General features: G+C 40.3%; 1 protein-coding gene across 1 annotated transcript in view; it reads left to right on the forward strand.

Annotated features, from left to right (window-relative positions):
* The window catches only part of LOC142658778 (sodium- and chloride-dependent neutral and basic amino acid transporter B(0+)-like), a 44,673-nt gene extending 22,084 nt beyond the window's left edge, over positions 1–22,589 (forward strand). The window contains exons 6-14 of the mRNA XM_075834391.1: positions 648–780; positions 1,093–1,233; positions 10,757–10,985; positions 14,132–14,257; positions 15,104–15,222; positions 16,216–16,315; positions 19,778–19,887; positions 20,753–20,920; positions 22,437–22,589. Of these exons, the coding sequence (XP_075690506.1) occupies positions 648–780; positions 1,093–1,233; positions 10,757–10,985; positions 14,132–14,257; positions 15,104–15,222; positions 16,216–16,315; positions 19,778–19,887; positions 20,753–20,920; positions 22,437–22,589 (1,279 nt within the window). The remainder of the gene's footprint in view (positions 1–647; positions 781–1,092; positions 1,234–10,756; positions 10,986–14,131; positions 14,258–15,103; positions 15,223–16,215; positions 16,316–19,777; positions 19,888–20,752; positions 20,921–22,436) is intronic.
* Positions 22,590–22,836: the final 247 nt, after the last annotated feature.

Below are 22,836 nucleotides of genomic sequence, written 5' to 3' on the forward strand. Positions count from 1 at the left end.
GTATCTGTTCACACAATCTAATTTAATGGCCTATACATATATCCATTAATGGCCAATAACCTCTGGGACCTTCACCGATGAGCACAATGAAGGGGCAATGTACCTCTGAGGTTGGACCGCCACCGATCCAATATTAATGGCCTATCATAAGGATAGGCTTTCTATATTATTGTCCCATACCACCCCTTTAAGTTTAATTTTTAACAAACAAATACAACGTTAGATGGATACCCTGATCAGTTTTCATACACGATACAGAGCCTTTCTATCTTAAAACAAAAGTCCACCTGTGAGCACCATTTAACAGTTTACATAAAAATTTACTCTGCATAAAAAGTTGAGTAACTTTGTAAATCCATTGCATTATTTGTCACAAGTTACAGCCAGTAGGACAGTATAGGGCTGCTTTCATAGCTCTGCTGGGAACTGGTCTGAAATCTCCCATCATGTCCTGCTTGTTCAGAGTCTTCACAGAGCTATAAAAGCAACAGTAAATAAAAAGCTCATGGTAATTATAAAAATCTAAAAGCAACGCAGGCGTCTAGTGTCATCTATACCTGTGTTTCCAATAAGAAAGTACTAGTAACAGCCGGGGACTGGCAGACATTTTCAAAATCTATCTTTTACTAAACTCCTTTTGTTTGTAGGAAAGTAACACTGCGTCTGTCCAGTGGTATGGATGAGACTGGTGAAGTGGTTTGGTACTTGGCTCTGTGTCTACTGTTAGCTTGGATAATTGTTGGGGCATCTCTATTTAAAGGAATCAAATCATCTGGAAAGGTAATATCAGAAATTATGCCGTTCCTTTCTGTCCGGTCTACCGATTTTTCATGTCTTTCAGTTTAAAATGATTCCATATAATTTAAATTATGCCACAATTACTATTTATTCATAGTTTCAAGTTCGATATCTCGGCTGCAATCATGTTGCATTTCTTGTTGACAGTTTATGTCAATATCTGATTTGCTTGACCTCCATTGTATTGTGAATTAAAGATGTGTTACTCTAACCACTGATCCTTAAGTGATATTATTTGTGGCAATATGTTGAGGCCCTGTAATCTCTTAACAGATTTTTTGTATATAATTCCAGGTGGTGTATTTTACTGCAACATTCCCTTATTTAGTCCTTATCATCTTGTTGGTTCGAGGAGCAACTCTAGAAGGTGCATTTGATGGAATTGACTATTATATTGGAACACAGTCAAACATTACAAAGATAATGGATGCCGAGGCAAGTGTAATAACCTCAGTCTATCATCTCATACATGCAGGGCCGGTTTAATGGCAGTGAGCAACAAGCAAAGTAGGATCCATTGCTTATGCCATTTCTAGACAGTTTCTTGTATAATTTCATCCCACATAAATACTGCAATACTGCCATATACAGCCCACATAATACCGCAATACTGCCATATACAGCCCACATAATACCGCAATACTGCCATATACAGCCCACATAATACCTCAATACTGCCATATACAGCCCACATAATACCGCAATACTGCCATATACAGCCCACATAATACCGCAATACTGCCATATACAGCCCACATAATACCGCAATACTGCCATATACAGCCCACATAATACCGCAATACTGCCATAAACAGCCCACATAATACCGCAATACTGCCATATACAGCCCACATAATACTGCAATACTGCCATATACAGCCCACATAATACTGCAATACTGCCATATACAGCCCACATAATACTGCAATACTGCCATATACAGCCCACATAATACCGCAATACTGCCATATACAGCCCACATAATACTGCAATACTGACATATACAGCCCACATAATACTGCCATATACAGCCCACATAATACCGCAATACTGCCATATACAGCCCACATAATACCGCAATACTGCCATATACAGCCCACATAATACCGCAATACTGCCATATACAGCCCACATAATACCGCAATAATGCCATATACAGCCCACATAATACTGCAATACTGCCATATACAGCCCACATAATACTGCCACATACAGCCCACATAATACCGCTATATACAGCCCACATAATACTGCCATATACAGCCCACATAATACTGCAATACTGCCATAAACAGCCTACATAATACTGCAATACTGCCATAAACAGCCCACATAATACCGCAATACTGCCATATACAGCCCACATAATACTGCAATACTGCCATATACAGCCCACATAATACTGCCACATACAGCCCACATAATACCGCTATATACAGCCCACATAATACTGCCATATACAGCCCACATAATACTGCAATACTGCCATAAACAGCCTACATAATACTGCAATACTGCCATAAACAGCCCACATAATACCGCAATACTGCCATATACAGCCCACATAATACTGCAATACTGCCATATACAGCCCACATAATACTGCCACATACAGCCCACATAATACCGCTATATACAGCCCACATAATACTGCCATATACAGCCCACATAATACTGCAATACTGCCATAAACAGCCTACATAATACTGCAATACTGCCATAAACAGCCCACATAATACCGCAATACTGCCATATACAGCCCACATAATACCGCAATACTGCCATATACAGCCCACATAATACTGCCACATACAGCCCACATAATACCGCTATATACAGCCCACATAATACTGCCATATACAGCCCACATAATACTGCAATACTGCCATAAACAGCCTACATAATACTGCAATACTGCCATAAACAGCCCACATAATACCGCAATACTGCCATATACAGCCCACATAATACTGCAATACTGCCATATACAGCCCACATAATACTGCCACATACAGCCCACATAATACCGCTATATACAGCCCACATAATACTGCCATATACAGCCCACATAATACTGCAATACTGCCATAAACAGCCTACATAATACTGCAATACTGCCATAAACAGCCCACATAATACCGCAATACTGCCATATACAGCCCACATAATACCGCAATACTGCCATATACAGCCCACATAATACCGCAATACTGCCATATACAGCCCATATAATACCGCAATACTGCCATAAACAGCCCACATAATACCGCAATACTGCCATAAACACCCCACATAATACCGCAATACTGCCATAAACAGCCCACATAATACCACAATACTGCCATATACAGCCCACATAATACTGCCATATACAGCCCACATAATACCGCAATACTGCCATAAACAGCCCACATAATACTGCATTACTGCCATATACAGCCCACATAATACTGCCATATACAGCCCACATAATACCGCAATACTGCCATAAACAGCCCACATAATACCGCAATACTGCCATATACAGCCCACATAATACTGCAATACTGCCATATACAGCCCACATAATACCGCAATACTGCCATATACAGCCCATATAATACCGCAATACTGCCATAAACAGCCCACATAATACCGCAATACTGCCATATACAGCCCACATAATACTGCAATACTGCCATATACAGCCCACATAATACCGCAATACTGCCATATACAGCCCACATAATACCGCAATACTGCCATAAACAGCCCACATAATACTGCAATACTGCCATATACAGCCCACATAATACTGCCATATACAGCCCACATAATACCGCAATACTGCCATAAACAGCCCACATAATACCGCAATACTGCCAAAAACAACCCACATAATACTGCAATACTGCCATATACAGCCCACATAATACCGCAATACTGCCATATACAGCCCACATAATACTGCAATACTGCCATATACAGCCCACATAATACTGCAATACTGCCATATACAGCCCACATAATACCGCAATACTGCCATATACAGCCCACATAATACTGCAATACTGACATATACAGCCCACATAATACTGCCATATACAGCCCACATAATACCGCAATACTGCCATATACAGCCCACATAATACCGCAATACTGCCATATACAGCCCACATAATACCGCAATACTGCCATATACAGCCCACATAATACCGCAATAATGCCATATACAGCCCACATAATACTGCAATACTGCCATATACAGCCCACATAATACTGCCACATACAGCCCACATAATACCGCTATATACAGCCCACATAATACTGCCATATACAGCCCACATAATACTGCAATACTGCCATAAACAGCCTACATAATACTGCAATACTGCCATAAACAGCCCACATAATACCGCAATACTGCCATATACAGCCCACATAATACCGCAATACTGCCATATACAGCCCACATAATACCGCAATACTGCCATATACAGCCCATATAATACCGCAATACTGCCATAAACAGCCCACATAATACCGCAATACTGCCATAAACACCCCACATAATACCGCAATACTGCCATATACAGCCCACATAATACTGCCATATACAGCCCACATAATACCGCAATACTGCCATAAACAGCCCACATAATACTGCATTACTGCCATATACAGCCCACATAATACTGCCATATACAGCCCACATAATACCGCAATACTGCCATAAACAGCCCACATAATACCGCAATACTGCCATATACAGCCCACATAATACTGCAATACTGCCATATACAGCCCACATAATACCGCAATACTGCCATATACAGCTCATATAATACCGCAATACTGCCATAAACAGCCCACATAATACCGCAATACTGCCATATACAGCCCACATAATACCGCAATACTGCCATATACAGCCCACATAATACCGCAATACTGCCATATACAGCCCACATAATACCGCAATACTGCCATATACAGCCCACATAATACCGCAATACTGCCATATACAGCCCACATAATACTGCAATACTGCCATATACAGCCCACATAATACCGCAATACTGCCATATACAGCCCACATAATACCGCAATACTGCCATAAACAGCCCACATAATACTGCAATACTGCCATATACAGCCCACATAATACTGCCATATACAGCCCACATAATACTGCAATACTGCCATATACAGCCCACATAATACTGCCATAAACAGCCCACATAATACCGCAATACTGCCATATACAGCCCACATAATACTGCAATACTGCCATATACAGCCCACATAATACTGCCATATACAGCCCACATAATACTGCAATACTGCCATATACAGCCCACATAATACTGCCAAAAACAACCCACATAATACTGCAATACTGCCATATACAGCCCACATAATACCGCAATACTGCCATATACAGCCCACATAATACCAACATATTGACCAAATAATTTGCAATTTAAATAAAAGAACATATATAAATATATTCAGGGAGGACAAAGAATCGAGCAGGTTGAAATCAGACACTAAAATTCTTCTTTCTCCTAAAGGCAGACGTCAGGGGACTTTAGGGCTGCTCCTATACACATTAAATCGTTGGTCAATTGGCAAGTTGGGCTGACTTAAATCTTTTGTATATGGCCAGGTATAGTACTGTATAGAGAAAAGCTCACCATGGACTGGAAGATTTATATAATGCATTGAGGCATATGTGCAATAATGTAAATTATTTTCCATGTGAAAATGGTTCATATGCATCTTCTCATGTAACACAGTGATTGTTGCATTTAATAAGTAACGACCAAGAAAAATTGTAAATAGATCATATACTTGTTCTGACAGGTGGACCAAACTGGTGAGGCTCCTTATTTTAGCACCGTGTTCTTAAAGTGACTCTCCAGTCAAAAGTAAAAATGTGACTATATATAGTCAGCATACCTGGTGCTCCCCTTTTGAACTATCCTGCAGCCATTCCTGCGTTCTGGTACCCCTTTTTTATCTCCCCAAAATGGCCACTACAGTCTCAGACTTCCCTATGCAGAGCATTTTTAGGAAGTCTGAGACATGAACCACCTCCACTGCCCTCTGGTGAACCAGCATCAATGACTCAGAGCACCGATGACATCATCAACACAGTGGAGGGGGACATGACAGACTTACTAAGAACACTCTGCATAGGGAAGTCTGAGACCGTAGCAGCCATTTTGAAAAAAAAGAAAAGGAGTACCAGAACGCAGGAATGTGAAAGAGCAGGGCACCAAGTATATTGACTACACATTTGCAGTGTATAGTCAAATACATTTTAACTTTTGACCGAGGGTCGCTTTAATGATTATGATTGATAATTGTGTTTTAGGGTTTTGTGATTTATTCATTGCCAAACAAGCTAATATTTGCATAATTTAGAGCCTGTGCGGTGGCACACAATATCCCTACAGCTCTTTACTACGGATCCATGGGCACTCCGCGTGGTGGCTCCATGCTGAACTTTATTACTGAGATATTCTTCATTAAAAGAAATGCTTCTACAGGAGAATACCTCCATAATGCATATACGGGAGAATACCTCCATAATGCATCTACAGGAGAATACCTCCATAATGCATCTACGGGAGAATACCTCCATAATGCATCTACGAGAGAATACCTCCATAATGCATCTACGAGAGAATACCTCCATAATCATCTACGGGAGAATACCTCCATAATGCATCTACGGGAGAATACCTCCATAATGCATCTACGAGAGAATACCTCCATAATGCATCTACAGGAGAATACCTCCATAATGCATCTACGAGAGAATACCTCCATAATGCATCTACGAGAGAATACCTCCATAATGCATCTACGGGAGAATACCTCCATAATGCATCTACGGGAGAATACCTCCATAATCATCTACAGGAGAATACCTCCATAATCATCTACAGGAGAATACCTCCATAATCATCTACAGGAGATTACCTCCATAATCATCTACGGGAGAATACCTCCATAATGCATCTACGGGAGAATACCTCCATAATGCATCTACGGGAGAATACCTCCATAATCATCTACAGGAGAATACCTCCATAATCATCTACAGGAGAATACCTCCATAATCATCTACAGGAGAATACCTCCATAATCATCTACGGGAGAATACCTCCATAATGCATCTACGGGAGAATACCTCCATAATGCATCTACGAGAGAATACCTCCATAATGCATCTACGGGAGAATACCTCCATAATCATCTACAGGAGAATACCTCCATAATCATCTACAGGAGAATACCTCCATAATCATCTACAGGAGAATACCTCCATAATCATCTACAGGAGAATACCTCCATAATGCATCTACGGGAGAATACCTCCATAATGCATCTACGAGAGAATACCTCCATAATGCATCTACGGGAGAATACCTCCATAATGCATCTACGGGAGAATACCTCCATAATCATCTACAGGAGAATACCTCCATAATCATCTACAGGAGAATACCTCCATAATCATCTACAGGAGAATACCTCCATAATCATCTACGGGAGAATACCTCCATAATGCATCTACGAGAGAATACCTCCATAATGCATCTACAGGAGAATACCTCCATAATGCATCTACGAGAGAATACCTCCATAATGCATCTACGAGAGAATACCTCCATAATGCATCTACGGGAGAATACCTCCATAATGCATCTACGGGAGAATACCTCCATAATCATCTACAGGAGAATACCTCCATAATCATCTACAGGAGAATACCTCCATAATCATCTACAGGAGAATACCTCCATAATCATCTACGGGAGAATACCTCCATAATGCATCTACGAGAGAATACCTCCATAATGCATCTACGGGAGAATACCTCCATAATGCATCTACGGGAGAATACCTCCATAATCATCTACAGGAGAATACCTCCATAATCATCTACAGGAGAATACCTCCATAATCATCTACAGGAGAATACCTCCATAATCATCTACGGGAGAATACCTCCATAATGCATCTACGGGAGAATACCTCCATAATGCATCTACGAGAGAATACCTCCATAATGCATCTACGGGAGAATACCTCCATAATCATCTACAGGAGAATACCTCCATAATCATCTACAGGAGAATACCTCCATAATCATCTACAGGAGAATACCTCCATAATCATCTACAGGAGAATACCTCCATAATGCATCTACGGGAGAATACCTCCATAATGCATCTACGAGAGAATACCTCCATAATGCATCTACGGGAGAATACCTCCATAATGCATCTACGGGAGAATACCTCCATAATCATCTACAGGAGAATACCTCCATAATCATCTACAGGAGAATACCTCCATAATCATCTACAGGAGAATACCTCCATAATCATCTACGGGAGAATACCTCCATAATGCATCTACGGGAGAATACCTCCATAATGCATCTACGGGAGAATACCTCCATAATCATCTACAGGAGAATACCTCCATAATCATCTACAGGAGAATACCTCCATAATCATCTACAGGAGAATACCTCCATAATCATCTACGGGAGAATACCTCCATAATGCATCTACGGGAGAATACCTCCATAATGCATCTACGGGAGAATACCTTCATAATGCAGCACCCATTAAAGCATAGCAATTTTTTTTTTCAAATTTATAAAAACATCTCTGTATTACCTACGGAGGCATACACGGGTACAGTAGGGCCCCATGGACTTCTATGGCCGCCGTATCATGGCTCCGTCTAACTCTGTATGTAAAGAGAATTATTATACCTGTGTGCATGAGCCCTTACACCTTTTCAGGCATTTTGTGCTTGACATTCAGCGTAAGGACATTGAATGTTCCTCAACTTTAGTAATAGGGCAAGGAAAACTTTCCTGACTAACAAAGGAGGTCACTTAGATAAGAGATGAAACATCTTCAAGACTTCTAAACAAGTCCAATTGACTTACCACTACTAGATAGACAATGACCTAGTTAAAAAGGAAAACCTTCATAGACATACTTCTGATGGACATTTTTCGAGCTGCACCCACATAATCTTTTTTTTCCTGGGTTATTAAAAACACCAGAATGTTGAGTTCATATTAACCCTGACACATGCTTTTGTCTCATGATATGCAAATTTTTGCTAATTATTCACTTGGCAGCTGCCCATTCAAGGAAAAAATGACCTGGGTGTGATACACTTTTGTTTGACTTCGAATTCCTTACGTATTGAAAACAAAGAATATATAATTGTAGTATTAATGATTGCTAAATGTGAAATGAAGCTAATAAGTCTCAGAATGCCATTAGGTCTCCCTTATATGAAAGTTTGTGCCGCATACTGAGATCTGGCACCTCCCATCATGCAAGGCCACGCCCCCTGAGAATGGACTGAGTTACACAATGGATGCAACAATGTTCATCTTCTTCAATAAGCCCTGCCTCTTAGGTCTCCGTATTAAAAGAGATTAGTTATATCCAAAACTATCTCCACAAAAAGTTCCAATGTAAATACTCAATAATGCCAGATAAATGCCCCCTTTAACAACACAGGTTAAAAAAAAAAGTTCCTGCTTCCATTACCCGTAGGAACTTTCCTGGCAATGTATCCGTACAGCCAACTTTACCTGCGAGAGTTGCAATACCAGGACATGGCCCGTGGGCAATTGTGGTGTTGTTTCTGCAAGAAAGCAGCCATAAATACTAAACCAATAAAAATAAACATGATAGAACTGCCCTCAGTGTTTGCTAGTCTCAAAGATGTTCTACATTTTTCTAAAGGAAAAAAAGTTATTGAAATCCTACATAGTGCACATGAGTTAATTTCCTTCTGATCTCTTCCATTTTCAGCTGTCATATGGCTGAGGGGCAGGTCTTAACCAGGGGGTGGGGCTAATCATTCTTTGTTTCCTATAGGGGACAAAGCTGTGGGGGAGGCTCTTGCTGCAGCCAGTTGTCTTGCAGCCAGACGCAGAATTGTGAGGAGGAGGGGAAAATGGCTGAACTCCTGGGACACATGAAGAAGAATTCTTTGTATGTTTCTTAGTTTTAACTCCAACATAAGAAAGTAGGTCATTAAGGCAGGGATTGATGGGATTTTTTTCTTAAGTGTTCTTTTAAAGCAGATCTGCCATAATACTATGCTGCCCTATGTATGCGGCCAGGTCTGCTCTACCATAGGCCCAAATAGCACTAAAAAATATTGTGCCGTTTGGCTAATTGAGACTTATAAAAAATACAGCTCTATAGGTATCAATGAGCTCTCCCCTCATGAAAACAGCAGACTTCATAATTGTATAGCATTTTTTTCCTACTAAGCTCTAGTTACCAAATGGCACAACATACTGTAAGGCTGTATGATGAAGGATCCGCTTAAAGGGATTGTCCGGTTTCAGCAAATGAAGGTTATTTTTTGTATAATTAAAAGTCATACGATTATCCAATATACTTTCCGTATTAATTCCTCAAGGTTTTCAAGATCTCTGCTCGCTGTTATTCAGTTGGAACATTCAATATTTACTTAAGTGGATGAAAAGCTGTCCATGGTCACGTGATGGACACACAGGTGCACGATTCGTTACAGTATGTGTATCAGAGCTGTGTCTCCTAACGATCCCAGCACCTGTGTGTCCATCACATGACCATGGACAAAATGTTATCCACTGGAAGTAAACAATGAATGTTCTTACTGAATAACAACAAGCAGAGATCTTGAAAACTGTTAAGAATTGATACAAAAAGTATATTGGAAAATTGTATAACTTTTATTATCCTTAAAATTACAATAATTTGCTAAAACCGAACAACCCCTTTAAAGTACTTTTGTAGCTGCTTCTAGGATGATATATAGGTGTTGATTGATCGCTAATAAAAAAAAAAATTCCACTATGATATGATTTAATCCAAATTCATCATGCCTGATCATTTTTATGTCTAATATGTCAATACTTTATCCATTGCAGGTTTGGAAAGACGCCGCGACTCAGATATTTTTTTCCCTCTCCACGGCCTGGGGTGGACTCATTGCTCTGTCCTCGTACAATAAATTTCACAATAATTGCTTCTCAGACGCAATCATAGTCTGTGTAACCAACTGTGTCACCAGTGTATTTGCCGGATTTGCCATATTTTCTATTTTGGGACATATGGCGCACGTGTCTGAAAAATCAGTTTCCGAAGTAGTAGATTCAGGTACTTCATACATATAAAAAAATAAGGTTCGGCATTATTCTACTTAGATCTAATTATATATTTAGTACAAGCTCATCCGGCTACAATATAGTTTTGTAGATTTCAATATAAACGTTAATAAAGGGTTTTTACAAATATGTGAATGCTTATAGGTTCAAGAGTCATGAGTGTGCATTACAGTGTGTACTCCTTGACAACTTCATAGGTGAAAAGGTTTATAAGAAATTAGAAACAGTCTTTTTCCACAGAGACAGCGCCACTCCTGTATATGGGCTACGTCTAGTATTGCAGCTCAGCCTGAATTCAGCCTCAACTGAAAAACCCTCATCGACTTTTTTCTATTCTCAGACAACCCTTTTATGCTGCCCATGTACAGAACAAGCTGACACCTATACAAGAAATGTTTTTATATTTTTCTTACTGGCTATATAAGAAAACATATTTCTTAGGGTATGTTCACACGGCCTATTTTCGGCCGTTTTTCGGGGCCTTAAAGGATATTTCCTATATGAAATCATTGCAGCCTTTTCAGATCCTGATATTAAGCAACCATGTTCCCTATTGATATAATTTCCCAGATTTAATGATGACACAATTGATTTCCCGTTCCACCAGGTATTGCATTGTACAAGGATTATCACATGCCACTAAGGCTGGATTTATAGGCTACAATTTTGTGAGGATTCAACTTGCAATCTTCATAGCAATAGTTCCTTTATAACAGCAATCCTAGTCTGACATCAGGGGACCAGTTATTACTATGTTCATAACTTAAGCTGACCATAGACTACACATTTTGGATGGTCAAAAAAGGTTGATTTAGACCATTTTCTGTTGACAGTCGACACCTTTTCACATCACAAACGAGAGTGACAGACACCACTCAAGGGCAGATATCTGTGGAAAAGTTGATATGCCATGTTGGATTTTTTTGGCCGTTGCCTTGGAAATTCGTTCATGCCACACAATGAAGCTGACCCTATATAGTGATTTAAGACTCTGAATTTCTGAATGACTTGTCGTTCATGGTTGGTATGTAGAGCATGTAATTTTGGACGTCAATTTCATAAGTTAAAATTACAAATCACTGATCGATCTCTGCCTTGATCTGTTTCCTGGTCTGGGCTTCTATTGATGGGATGCAGATCCGTCTCTTAGCAAAAATGACTTTTCAAGGACTGCACCCGACAACGACTACAAAGATTTATCACGGCACATTAACTTTTTCACAAATATCTGCATTTGGCGTCTGTCACGGCGCAGACAGTCAGCAGAAAATGGTCTATAGCGGACTTCCAAAATCTTTAGTGTATCGCCAGCTTAATAAAAACTCTCCAAGAACTACAACAGTTTTTTGTCTGACAACACCAATTTTTAGCATGTGATGTTAATTTTACTTATGCTTGGCAGCTATGACTCCAATGGAAGGTTGATCTGCCGTGTTGGCCAGCTGTAGTTTTGTTTCGTAAAATTGCGGTGGGTCTGGGTCTTGAGGAACCTATGGGGACGTTAAAATATGCCCATATTAACACTATGTGAAACAGGCCTTGAGCTAAAATTACAGCTCTGGTACTGGGACAATGAGAAAGGTGTAAATGGCATGACCCAGGCACAAGGATATACAAGAAGACTTATGAACAATGATAGAAACCTCCAAAATTATGAAAAATACGGTGTTGCAATACCACTAAATAAATCTATAACACCAGTGTTGAAATAGTAGCTGCACATATTCCTGAAAAATAGCCTTTATTTCCTGCATTATTGTAAGAGAATTTTCCCAATGAGGAACGTCCTTGAACCTTTGTAAATTGTACAAGTTAAAGTTTGCAAATCAATGAACATTTCAGACATGAGATGTGCCTAGAATTCCAATCTATTAATGTCATTGCCCTGAGTAGGAGCTTAAGTGAAAATCTGAGTGTTTGAAATAAGACGACAGAATGTCCTGTTACTATAATGTGACCTACTTCAATTGTGCTGCTGTTTACTCAACGCAAATGGCTTTCTCTATGAAGCATTATGTCCTTTCATTTAGAAACAAATACATTTATATAAGAAACATTTTTATTGTTGTTGTGCAGTGGTCATGGCATAAGGATTACAGATATCACATGGGAAATTTGTAATACTTCATTCCACCTGTGGCGGCACTGCAGGGACATTGAACACTTGCTGCCAGGTCCCTACCACAGATTACAGTCGATCACTGGGGAGACAGCAGCGGGACATTATCTTAAGAGCTTATTGGAACCGTACTAACAAAAAGGGATTATAAAAAACACAACCAATTTAACGAAAAAACATCTGAACAACTTCATGTACTTATATTATACTGACTGAAATTTTCTTTAAGTGGGAAGGGCACATTAAATGGATTGCCCACTTTGAAAAACGGCTTCCTATATGCCCTATTGTGGCATATTGAGGCAGATTTACTAATACTATCTTAGTTTTAGACAGTGTAAGCTTAGACAAGGCAGTGAGAAAATGTGCCAAAATTAATAAAGTGGTGCATGTTCTATTACAAATTTGGCACATCTTGCTAGACATGTTAAACAATTTTCTCTTCCTTTTACCAACACTTGGTGGGCTTAGTTTAAGCCGGTTTTTTTAGCATCAAAATTTTGGCACAATTTTGATGCATGATGTCACATTTTAAGCCATGCCCTTTCTCAGAGACCACGCCCAATTTTCCACTAAGCCACACACCCTTCTTAATCATGTTGAAAGAAAGTGTCTGAAGCAGTTAATAAATGTGGGGCACAGAATGTACGCCAGTATTTTGTCCCTATGTGAATAGTAAATCTGCCCCTTAGTGTTAATAAGGATGTATAAAGAAGATGTTTTGGTGGACGCAGCATGTCTGTGGTAATTGGTATACACAGTTTAACAAAAGCTGAGTGATGCAGTAGGGGAAATTTAAGGTAAGCTGAAGCCACTATCACTGGGGGACCAAGCAGCAAGACCCTCCTTGACCAGCTCATCCTCAGGGCCAATGGTTCCTTGTATGTTTCTGAAACATATGAAATTTCATAATTATATGCAAATAAACTTAGAGTTAACCTGACCAGGTCCAAAGATGTTTTAGTAGTTTTTGTAACATGCACTTACCTTATGCTTTCTTTTTTGTCATTGGGATTTAGGCTTCGGTTTGGCATTTATTGCATACCCAGAAGCTTTAAGCCAACTTCCAATTTCGCCTCTTTGGTCATTCCTGTTCTTCTTCATGCTTCTTACTTTGGGTCTGGACTCTCAATTTGCAATGCTAGGTAAGAATATTTTTCAAATAATGGACATTTTCCCTAGCTCAGATTTTATAGACTTGGTCAAATACAATTGTATAAAGGTTAAGAAACTGGTCAAATTTAAACGCTGTAGTTTATTGAATGGGAATTGTGTATCGTGACTTAAAAAGTCTTATACTTTTTGACCTGATCTGACGAAGGGACCGGTGCAGTCCTGAAACTCTGAATAAAGAAACAATTTAATTTCATACATCTCATTTGTACTTACTAGCCTGGCACCGTTACCAAGATACTTCATGAACTTTTTTTTCGTTTCCTCTTGCTCATTATACTTTTGGAGGACATCCAATCAAAGTGGTGTGATAAGTCATAGGTACATGGAGGGACAAACACAGAAATCCTAGGGCCCTATAGCTAAACGCAGAATGGGCCGCCAATGAGCTCCACCAAATGTACTGCACCTTTATTAAAGTTAATGTCCATCATTCCTTTTTTAGGTCCTAATTCTGTGCTGATTTATTTCTTATACAGCCGTAGGGAAGCTCTTTTTTCTTAACTGCGTACAGCTAGTATTGAGATATAAAAATGTATGTAGTGCGCTCCCCCTAGTGGCAGCTTCAGGTAGCCACCAAGACAATGTCACGGTAAGAAGGGGAAGCAAATTAGTATAAGGCCCCCTTAAAGCATTGGCCCCATAGCGGTTGCAAGTCCTACTTGTGTGCGTGAATTTCTCACATATATCTATGACTTATCAGAGGATCATTCTGACCGTACTTCACCTTTAAAAATCTATTTATTTTGCGTTTTTCGTAGAAATTAATTGCAATTTTAACCACGCTGATATAGTAACATCAACAACTTCTCTTGCAGAAACTATCATAACATCCATACAAGATGCATTTCCTCTAGTCATGAAGAAACGTCGGATCCCTATTACTATTGGCTGTTGTTGTGTTCTGTTTCTTCTAGGATTGGTTTGCGTTACACAGGTATTACAGAAGTGTCCAGAAGTGTCCACCCTTACTTTCTCTTGAATTGCGTTAAATTCTACAATTTGTCATGATACTAATTCAATACGATCTAGAGCTATTTCGTTTTTTTACATGGGAGTCTATGGACGACGAATAGCCGGCGGATGCCTCAGATGGAAGCCATCCGTCGACCATCCATATCGCTGCGGACACTTTATTGCTTGCTAGACACAGCTCCGTACATTCAGTAGTGGCTGTGCTTGGTACTGCAGCTTTTACAGCGAATGGGACTGAGCTGCAGTACCAGGCACAGCAACTATTGAATGAAAGAAGCTGTGCCTGCTGAGCAATAAAGAGTCAGCAGCGCTGAAGCCCTCAACCTCTTCAATCAGCTGATCGACAAGGTGCCGGGAGTCAGACGCCCACCAATTTTATATTAATTACCTAAGGATAGGACATACATATTCAAGTCCCGGCAAACCCTTTAAAAATGTGGATGTTGGGGAGAAAAAATTAGAGATAATCCCAATTTTCAGACTCCCCAATAGCGAAATACTTACCAAGGAAGGGTTTTTATCAGGTTTGGACCCCACAAAATAAGAGCTACAGTAGAAATTCTGTATAATTCAATTGTTGATTGGTTGTTGATCTTTTCTTCAATAACCCTTCATCTAGAAGACATGCTTTCAATACAAGAGGTGGCTCCCATAAGTGATCAATAGGAGCTAGTGGGAATCTATTGATTCTTCGCTCCAATGAAGCATCTATGACCTATGAAGCTATGTAATGTGTTGGGTATTCTACGTTCCTTATTTGCACAGCATATACTCCTTAGAGCAGAAGTTACATGAATAACATTGCCATATGCAGCCTAGCATACAGATAGTAAATCATTTGGGGCACACCTCTAACCCGGGATGTTCCACCAAATCCGTCGGACATTGCACAGTACACATGATGGGTGTAATGGGTCTTGTACATGTATACAATATATTTTTTTGTTTTCTACAGGCCGGAATTTATTGGGTTAACCTGATTGATTACTTCTGTGGTGGATGGGCAATCCTCTTTGCTGCGGTGCTCGAGTTGATTGGCATATGCTGGATTTATGGTAAGATCTTATATAATATTCTATATTCAGCCACAGACAATGATGCATTTTGGTTTTGCTACTGGGAGCTTAGGTTAAACAGCTAAAGGCTGCATCACATACAGTAAGTGCAGAGGCATAGCTATAGCGGGTGCAGAGGTGGCAGTTACACCCAGACCCTAGTGCCAGGGGGAGCCAAAAACCGCCTATGCCACATGAGAAGACACTAGTATTATATATAGCAAATAGTATAGAGAAAATCCATTTTCATCTATAGAAATCTGCCAAAATTCTAGTCAACCTCAATTTAAGAGGCTTAAGTTGAACTTAAAGGGAAATATAAATTTGGGAAAGTAAAATAGAAGTGCAAAGTTATTCAAAATAGGAAGAAATTTGAGGTATACAATATGAAGGAATTATAGCTTTACATCGCCACCTGCTGGCAACTACTGCTTACACCATTAGGCCCTATAGAATTTGTTTAAAGAGAACCTTATACCACCCTATATATGTGCAGCTGAGTGCAGCATGTAATGGGGAGGGCTGCACAAACCCTGGGGCACTGTCCATTTTTTTTCTACCCTCCTTCGATATTTAGATATTGGTGCCGTTATATTTGGTGCCCGATATTTAAATAACCCCCTGAACTGTCAATGGGGCGTGTTACTATCGCTGTGACACTGTCCAATCAGATACGGACAGTGTTACAGAAAGAACGAAGATAGAGAAGAGAGTGTGCACGCGCTCCCACTCTTCAGCTTTCAAGATCAGTCTTCTGTCAAGGGGGTGTGTCTCTGCTACGGAGAGTACAAGAATTATTTGGACAGTGACACAATCTTCATGATTTGGGCGCTGCTGCCACCACATTGGATTTGAAATTAAACAACTGAGATGCAATTGAAGTGTGGACTTTCAGGTTTAATTCAAGGGTTTGAGCAAAAATATCCTGTGAAACGTTTAGGAATTGCAACCATTTTTCTACACAGCCGCCTCATTTCAGGGGCTCAAAAGTAATTGGACAAATTCCCATTCCCATAAATAATATGTTTTTTTTAAAATACTTTGTAGCGAATCCTTTGCAGGCAATGACGGCCTGAAGTCTGGAACCCATGGACATCACCAAACGCTGGGTTTCCTCCTTTGTGATGCTTTGCCCGGCCTTTACTGCAGCGTCTTCAGTTGTTACTTGTTTGTGGGTCTTTCTGCCTTAAAGGGAATGTGTTGCCAGCAAAACATGTATTTTTTTTTTTAGTTAAACATTTAGTGTGTAGGTGATTAAACATCGTTCAAATTTTTTTTCTTTTTTTCACGAGTCAGGAAATATTATAAATTGGATTCAATTGGATTCTAATTTATAACATTTCCCAGTGCTGGTCACTAGATGGAGCTATTCCCAAAATTGCAGCATTGCATGTGGTAAAGCAACCACATTGCTTTTTGCTGCAAAATTGGGAAAAAATCACTCGCTCTAGTGAGCTCTGAGAATCCCCCCCTCCTTTATCCTGGCTAGTGCCGGGATAAACGAGGGGATTGAACGGTCTAACCTCCTACACTGTGTGTCGCCATTTTTTGAGCTAACACACAGTGTAGTAGGTTTACATACAGTAGTAAACACACACAAACACGAACATACATAGAAATCTCTTACCTGCTCCTGCCGCCGCGGCTCCCTCCGGCCCGTCCACTCCGTCTGCTGCCGCTGGTCCAAGTGCACAAGTCCGGAAGCCGCGACCGGAAGTAGTAATCTTACTGTCCGGCCGTGACTTCCGGTCCACAGGAAAATGGCGCCGGACGGCGCGCATTTCAAATTGGACTGTGTGGGAGCGGCGCATGCGCCGTTCCCACACAGACGGCGTACACAGAAGTGGATGGGACGGGCCCCGTCCGCAGTCCCTATGGGACTGTGGCTGCCGTATTCCATGTCTGTATGTGTCGTTAATCGACACATACAGAAATGGAAAAAAAAATGGCAGCCCCCATAGGGAAGAAAAAGTGAAAAAATAGAAAAAAGTAGCACACAAACACACAAATAAATAAAAACGTTTTTAATAAAACACTAACATAAAACTGACATGAAAAAAAAATTTTTGGTGACACTGTTCCTTTAAGTTTTGTCTTGAACAAGTGAAATGCAGCTCGATCGGGTTGAGATCTGTTGATTGACTTGGCCATTGCAGAATATTTCACTTCTCTGCCTTATAAACTCCTGGGTTGCTTTCGCAGTATGTTTTGTGTCATTGTCCATCTGTCCTGTGAAGCGACGTCCAATCAACCTGCTGCATTTGGTTGAATCTGAGCAGAAAGTAAATCCCTGAACACTTCAGAATTCATCCGGCTGCTTCTGCCTTCAGTCACATCATCAATAAACACTAGTGACCCAGTGCCTTTGGCAGCCATGCATGCCCATGCCATCACACTGCCTCCACCACGACTTACAGAGGACGTGCTGTGCTTTGGATCATGAGCCGTTCCAAGCCTTCTCCATACTTTCTTCCTCCCATCATTCTGGTACAGGTTGATCTTCATTTTATGCTGTTCCAGAACTGGTCGGCTTCTTTACATGTTGTTTGGCAAAGTCTAATCTGGCCTTTCTATTTTTGAGGCTGATTATTGGTTTGCACCTTGTGGTGAACCCTCTGTATTTGCTCTCATGAAGTCTTCTCTTTATGTTAGACTTAGATACTGATCCACCTACTTCCAGGAGAGTGTTCTTCACTTGGGTTGATGCTGTGAAGTGTTTTTTCTTCACCATGGAAAGGATTCTGTAATCATTCACCACTGTTGTCTTCCGTGGACGTCCAGGCCTTTTGGAGTTCACGAGATCACCAGCGCGCTCTTTTTTTTTTCAAGAATGTACCAAACTGTTGATTTGGCCACTCCTAACATTTGTGCTATCTCTCTGATGGATTCTTCATTTTTCTCTGCCTAACGATGGTCGGTTTCACTTGCATTGAGAACTCCTTTGACCACATGTGGTGGGTTCACAGCAACAGCTTCAATTACATTTGGTCCCTTTTAAAAGAGACAGCTACATATTAAAGAGCCGTAATTCCTAAACCCTTCCTCAAATTAGGATATGAAAACCCTCAAAATAAAACTGAGAGTCTCCATATTGATTTTATAACTGTATATTCAATAAGTTTTGGTAAACCGCTAAAATGCAAAAACTTGTATCACTGTGCAAATAATTCTGAACCTAACTGTCCCTATCTATCTCATATTTATCTATCTCATAACTATCTATCTATCTATCTATCTATCTATCTATCTATCTATCTATCTATCTATCTATCTATCTATCTATCTATCTATCTATCTATCTATCTGTCTGTCTGTCTGTCTGTCTGTCTGTCTGTCATCTATCATCTGTCTGTCTGTCTATCATCTGTCTGTCTGCCTAATAACTATTTTTGCTTTCATGTCATGTTTAAATAATTTCATTTGTATTTCAAACAAAAAATGTTACATGATCTCATGCTGTAGGTGCTAATGAGTTCATTAAGGACATTGAAATGATGATTGGAAAAAAGCACTGGAGCTTCTGGTTGTGGTGGAGAGGTTGCTGGATGTTCGTTTCACCAGTCTTATTAATGGTAAGTATCAGGTCTTCCTAAATGGATTCTGTCTACTACTTTTGGGACTATTCCCGCCTGCATTATCCTACTAAGAAGAGGACTATGATAACAACATTATTTTTCTACTTAATTTAAGTAAATAGAATAAAAGAAGAAAATTGTCTATAGGAGTTGTCTTGAAGACCCTTATGACGTCCATATCTTTAAATCTAACATGACTTCAGTCATTTGGAGAGCTGGAGACCGGTTAGGTGGTGTCCATACACATAAGACAGCTGATGGCAGAGGCATAGCTATAGGGGGTTCAAAGGTAGCAGTTGCTTAGAATCCAGGTGCCTGAGGGCGCCCAAAGGACCTTCTGTCACATAGGAAGGCACCAGTATTATAAATGGCACATGGTAGGTAAGGGGCACTGTTACAGATTTTGCATTCAGGGCTTCACTTCCCGCCTCTGACTGATGGCTCAACCATCCTATGCTGATAGCGATCACCAATGCATGTTTGGCTCAGCAAGTCCATGAAGGAATAAGGGAGGACCTTTGTTTCTGCTTTTGATATGAGTTCATCAATTTATCTAGCCAATTACCTCTTCAGAAAAGTGGATGCCCAAGAGGGTATGTCAGACCGTCTACATGTTAGATGACCAGCAAATCCTGCAGAATAGAATGACATCCTCCAACATTTACCTATTATGTACATGGATGACTTTAGCCCTGGAGCCTAGTATAAGGGAACAGCTGGACGTGCTATAGGATTTACAGTGTTGTTACAAAAATATATGATTACTTTATCATATATAATAATATATAATTATGTACAGTAATTGTGCTCGTAGCTCACAAGAAAATGACATCATCACTGAATGTTCTTCTATGTTTTGTAGGCTATTCTCTTGTGGTCATTGATCACCTTTGAATCCCCATCATATGGTACTGTCAAGTATCCTACTTGGGGGACAGCTCTGGGCTGGTGTATAATCATATTCTGTCTTATATGGATTCCAATTGTAGCCATAATAAACGTTTTCCGTGCAAGAGGAAACTTTTTGCAAGTAAGTGAACCAGTAAATTGAACATTGTTATCACTACTGGAAATAGACAGAGGTGGGGACTGCACCGGACATGAACGGTCCCCTGCTATAGAGAGGCAAACGCTTAAGTCATCTCTTTATTTAAAAAAAAAAATGTATATAACTGATATTGTATCATATGTGTTATGGACATATGGTAAGTTGTTAGACAACCCGGATTCTGTCTAGTCTAAGGCCAAATTCAGACAAACGTGGAGAAACTCTGACGTGAGAAAGGTCCGTTTCATACTTATGAGTTGCCCAATGCGTGTCCCATTTTTCCGGATCCCCATAGACTTGGGTCTATCGAGGGATCCGTGAAAATTGAACAAAATAGGACATGTTCTATTTTTCCACGGACCCTTCACACGCTCCGTTGAAACAACGACCGTATGAGCGGCCCCATAGAAATACATGCGCCCATGTGACGGCCGTTCTTTTAACGGCCGTCACACGGACGTATACCACAGTCGTCTGAATTTGGCCTAAGGGTCAGGATGGCCAGCCAAAGACATTAAATTTCAATCTACAGTGGTGACAATAGCATCTAATGGGGTTTGGTAAGACTTGCTGTCCCCTTAGAGGTTCTGTGCCAGAGGTGTCTGCAGTAATGTAAGGAGGGGCCAGGCATTGAGTCTATAGCTGTGTCTATGCTGGCTGCTCCATGGATGAACCTGCATACTATGTCCTAACAGTCGTTGGTAGATACAGGTGTATAGATTCTCTGCCTGCTTCCTCCTCACAGCAGCTCCATGCTCCAGTCCCTTCAAATCTGACCTGTTGCTTCCCCTGACTTGTCTGTATTAGTAAATTATTGTTTTCCCCATGAAACAACAAATCTGGAGCATCTTTTCTTGGACTTCTACGTTATGCCGTTCCTCTGTTATTTCTCCTAGAAATGTATGACAAAATTGCCAACTGGGTGTTACAAATTGGGGTTGTGTCACTACACAGACTGACATTGTCCAATCAGTGCTGAGGGAGTGAGACTTTGTAGAGACATGCCCTTTTTACAAGGGGAATGGTTACTCCCAGTTGTCAATTAAGTTCTAAATGTTCTAGGAGGAATAACAGAGGAGCGGCACATTGCAAAGTTCTGAAAAAAATATGTTCCAGAATTAATATTTCATGAGGAATACAATTATTTACCAAAATAGACATGTCAGGAAAGGTGACAGGTCCTCTTTAAGTGCACTAGTGACTTACCCTAGAACTAATGGCATGCATACCATAGAATCAGACCATGCGGCTGCTATGGGGCCCTTGGAGAGAGGCGACCCATCCCCTTTGCAGAACCTGTGCAGAAATCCTATCTTCAGTGGCACTGCATTGTAAGCAAATGAGAGAGTCATTGGGGGGCAAATGAAACAGACCATTCTGTCCTTGGTGGCAAACCCAGCAACATAATGGCACCCCTTTTCTTTGTACATCACTGTTTAGAACACTGCGTAACCCATTATATCACATATTAATAACTTATATGTAATTCTGTTTTAAGACCTGCAGACCAGCTGACAACTGGGGACCAGCACTGGCCCAGCATCGTGGGGAACGTTACAAACACTTGGCCGACAACACCGAACAAAAGAATGCTGTGGAGATACCAACAGTGACATCCATGGCGGAATATGATAATATTGCCTGTTTCTGATGAGACTAGTCCATGCTTGGAGAACACGTGAATGAAGTGGAAACTTCCTTATTTAAACGCACAGGATTGTGTATATAATGGTCACCTATTTTATTTTGTATATAATAAACTTTTCAATACATTGCACAGCAAGAATAATTTATCTGATTACAAAAAATTTCATATATATGTGGTAAACAGAACACAATGTTAAAGCAATTAAACTGAATTTATAAAATACTGTTTCTTACTCCAAACACCTAGAACA

The sequence above is a fragment of the Rhinoderma darwinii genome, chromosome 8 (genome assembly GCF_050947455.1).
Source record: "Rhinoderma darwinii isolate aRhiDar2 chromosome 8, aRhiDar2.hap1, whole genome shotgun sequence".
Classification (NCBI taxonomy): Eukaryota; Metazoa; Chordata; class Amphibia; order Anura; family Rhinodermatidae; genus Rhinoderma; species Rhinoderma darwinii.